The 3985-nt window shown below is 35.4% G+C and overlaps 1 protein-coding gene across 1 annotated transcript in view; it reads right to left on the bottom strand.

The window, feature by feature from the left end:
* Positions 1–3985, bottom strand: part of SYNJ1 (synaptojanin 1) — a 102476-nt gene that overhangs the window by 37706 nt on the left and 60785 nt on the right. Inside the window, exons 13-14 of the mRNA XM_023517447.1 lie at positions 3116–3307; positions 953–1037 (exon numbers count right to left, since the gene is read on the bottom strand). Of these exons, the coding sequence (XP_023373215.1) occupies positions 953–1037; positions 3116–3307 (277 nt within the window). The remainder of the gene's footprint in view (positions 1–952; positions 1038–3115; positions 3308–3985) is intronic.

Here is a 3985-nt window from a genome sequence, read left to right as displayed (position 1 = left end):
ACAGGCGCCTGCCATAACGCCTGGATATTTTTTGGTTGCAGCCATCATTGTGGTTTGGTGGGCCTGGGCTGGATTCGAACCCGCCACCTTAGCTGTATGTGGCTGGCGCCTTAGCCACTTGAGCCACAGGCGCCGAGCCAGAATTGCTGCTTTAAGACACTATTATTTGTTGAGTTTTGAGATGGTATCAGAAAAGAAATTATCTGGAAAGGCTATTAAGACATTCCCTTTCAAACTACATAATTATGTGATTTTTCTTCATATATTTCAACCCAAACAATAAACTGATACAGAAGCTGATGCAAGAATCCAGTTGTCTTAAACCAGACATTAAAAGGGATTTGCAAAATTACAAAACAATGCCACCCTTCTCAGAAAATTTTTGGTTTTGGAGAAGTTATTTTTTGAAAAAATATCATTTATATTAACATGGAATAGGTTTATTATTGTTTAAATGAATGAAATAGGGCAGCACCTGTGGTTCAGTGGGTAGGGCGCTGGCCCCATACACCGAGGGTGGTGGGTTTGAACCCGGCCCCTGTAAGCTAAAACAGCACTAGCAACTACAACAAAAATAGCCGGGCGTTTTGGTGGGTGCCTGTAGTCCCAGCTACTTGGGAGGCTGAGGCAAGAGAATCGCTTAAGCCCAAGAGTTGGTGGTTGCTGTGAGCTGTGACGTCACACACTCTACTGCGGGCAACAGAGTGAGACTCTGTCGCAATTAAAAAAAAAAAAGAAATATTTTAAAATTTTAATTTCTAATATGTCAAGAGATATAAGCGTTAATAAATCCTTTAATACAGAGAAATTCTTAGACCAAAAAGTTTGAGAACTGCTCTTTTACAGTTTTAAAATTACCTTCCCAATCTATCCTTATAACAACTACTTAGGTATCCGTCCTCTGTGTTCCTCAACTGACAAATTTTTCAGTGTTGTTACCTGGGTAACTTACCTTGCATTCACAATGTTTCCAGCATTCAACTCTACCATTTCTTCAAAACCAATTGCAAATATATCAGTTGGCTTACTTCTTTTATCTATAATTAAGCATCCAATAAATACTTTAAAATAGAGCTTTAATCAAAAGGCAATCCCACCCGACACAACATGGTACCAGATCTCATAAAAATCCACTTTTGTGTTTTGAGTTTATTCAAACTCATTTCAGGGGAAAAAACTCATGAGTGGATAAAATTACCTTAAATTTACTTTTTATTCAGGTGTTCTAAGTTTCTTTCTATAAGATTGTTATTCTTAAAGATCCTTAAGTCCTTTCACAAATCTTTCTGAAAGATTCCTGCTAAAGTTTGTATCATGGACAGCACAGATGCCACTTCTCAAAAGCTATTCAGATAAGGCACAAAGAATAAAGTGGCTGAGAAACTCTGAAATTAGACATAACAGCCCAGAGAAATTTTTCACATTTGAATTTGAAAACCATGAGCTTGATCTTTTTGCTACGGTATTTCCTGGGTGGAAGAAATCCAGGAAAACAAGAGATCCAGGTGATAAGAGACACTACTCTGTCCCAGCTAACAGCGCTCTCCTAACTAACAAGGACTAAAAGAGAACACAAGCTGCTTGAGATAAGCAGCCCAGGAGTACTTTGAACACCCTACATATTCAAAAATAAGGCAAACACAAAGAATCTATAAATACTGTAATAAAAAATATTGCTATTATGTGCAAGGTTCATATATCCATCATCTCATTTAATTACCACACAAACAACCTACAACACATATTGTTTGCTTTTTATTTAAAGACAGGAGGCTTTAGAGTACCTAAGTAACTTGCCCAAGTTCACACATAAAATGCAGCATGGCACACAGACTCTGAAACCAAACTACCTAAACTCCAATCTTGGTTTTGCCACTACTGCGTGACCATGAGCAGTTAAGTCCCTTCTGTATTTCGGTTTCTTTGTCTATAAAATTAGAATAATAGTGTCTGTGTAATAGATCCAATCTCAAGATTAAATAAATGTATATAAATTAATTAAAATTAGTGTTAGCTGTTATTATCATAACTTCAAGTTAGGTTCCATGTAAATGAAAAGGGGCATTTTAATAGGTTTGGGGAAAATCCAAGTTAAGTTAAATTCTCAGCACTTAAAGTGGGTAGAACCTTAACAGGATTCTCAACATAGAATTACATTTAATTGATAGTGAACTGGTAGAAGGGAAAGGAAATCAAAACTATTTTCATCCTTTACCACATAATCTTATTTTATTATGATACTATTTATGATTTTATGATACTAAGAGTTTATAAAAGATGTGACGGATTAAAAATAAAAAAGAAAAATTTGTATCTCTATTTGTCATATAAGTCTCCTTCACATATAATATTTGGTAATTATATGCAATTTTTAGAAAAAAATTAAAGTTGATTTTTAAAAAGAGAAAAATTAAATTCTAATCAAAATCTATTTTTTTGCAGTTTTTGGCCAGGGCTGGGTTTAAACCCGCCAAGTTTGGCATATGGGGCCGGTGCCCTACTCCTTTGAGCCATAGGCGCTGCCCTTTAATCAAAATCTTAACCAAAGTATCCTCCACTTAATGTCCGGCTCTGGTTAATACCTTGATGCATAGGACCCAAACTGAATTGACAAAGTCTTTACTGTAACAAACCAGTAATGTTACTATGTACCAACAAATATCACAGTAAGTTTTGTAAGGCTGTTTGTGAACCCACTCTGATATTTCTCATGTTAGAAACTAAAGGACTAGAATTTAAAAATGGGATATGAAACTCAAATTACTGATTACAAAATAATCTTGGTTTATGTCAGTTTAAAATAAAAACAGAACTAGTTTTTCTTTATGTGTGTAGTTGCCTTTAAACATCTATTTATGTATGTACCTTATTTCCTGATAATCAATTATCAAAGAAAATGTTTTTTTACCTTAGTATTAGGGTTTTTTGTGAAGTAAAAAATAAAGATCTAGAAATTTAAAAAGAGGTAAATACCTAATCTGTAAAAATGGTGGCCTTCAAATTTATAACTCCAAGTTTGTTTCATAAATCAATGCAGTGTGAAATGCTGTATTTTTTTAGATCAGTAAGTCATAGTCAGGATTTATTAGTTAAATCTATATTATAAAAAGCCAACCTTGAAACTCCTGGATGCCAGCTAACTTGGGTGCATCAAGAAGCCAGTCAGTCAGCGTCTGATTCTTAAAAGCTATACTGCGAAACTGCTTCCCACCATTCACATTCCAGGTTCCGACACATACTCGAATTTTCCTGGGCTTTGAATACTTGTAAAAATTCTCACACATGCTCTTTAGTACTTTAGAAGATGCTAATCAAAAACAAGACACAACAGAATTTTAGCTGCATTAAACTATTCATAAAAATTGATTTTCGTAAGTCAGATATGATGTCTAGAAAGTACAATTATCATCACAAGCACGAACAAGCACAGGACACATGCAAAGGCACAAAAAAGATCAGCCTTAAACACAATGCCTGGCATGAGGCAATTAACTAATGCATCTGAAAAATAAAAAACCAATGACATTAAATACAATAGCCAAAGGGGGAAAAAAAACTATTACAAAACCATTGTGGCAACATAAAACATGCAGAACAAACAATTCTGTTTCAATGAAACGGCATATTATTTCATAATATATAAAACCTAATAGCTATACAGTTTTAGGAGTATAAAAATTAACTTTCATACTATTTTCATTAAGAGGCTGGTAAAAATATAAATTTTATTAATGCTCCTCCCTAAACAAAAACATTTAAGGTCCTAGCTACTGACAGGCACCTTGATGAATAAAGGCCCCTGACAAACATACAAACCATGTAAGATAAAGAGATGTCGGCTCGGCTCCTATAGCTCAACCGGCTAAGGCGCCAGCCATGTACACCTAATGTGGCGGGTTCGAATCCCCAGCCCGGACCTGCCAAACAACAATGATGGCTGCAACCAAAAAATAGCCGGGCGTTGTGGCGGGCGCCTGTGGTCCCA

The sequence above is a fragment of the Otolemur garnettii genome, unplaced genomic scaffold (assembly GCF_000181295.1).
Source record: "Otolemur garnettii isolate 467f Iridium unplaced genomic scaffold, OtoGar3 scaffold00111, whole genome shotgun sequence".
Lineage (NCBI taxonomy): Eukaryota > Metazoa > Chordata > Mammalia > Primates > Galagidae > Otolemur > Otolemur garnettii.
The sequence above is the reverse complement of the archived record's forward strand: the minus strand, read 5'-3'. Positions and strand labels throughout refer to the sequence as shown.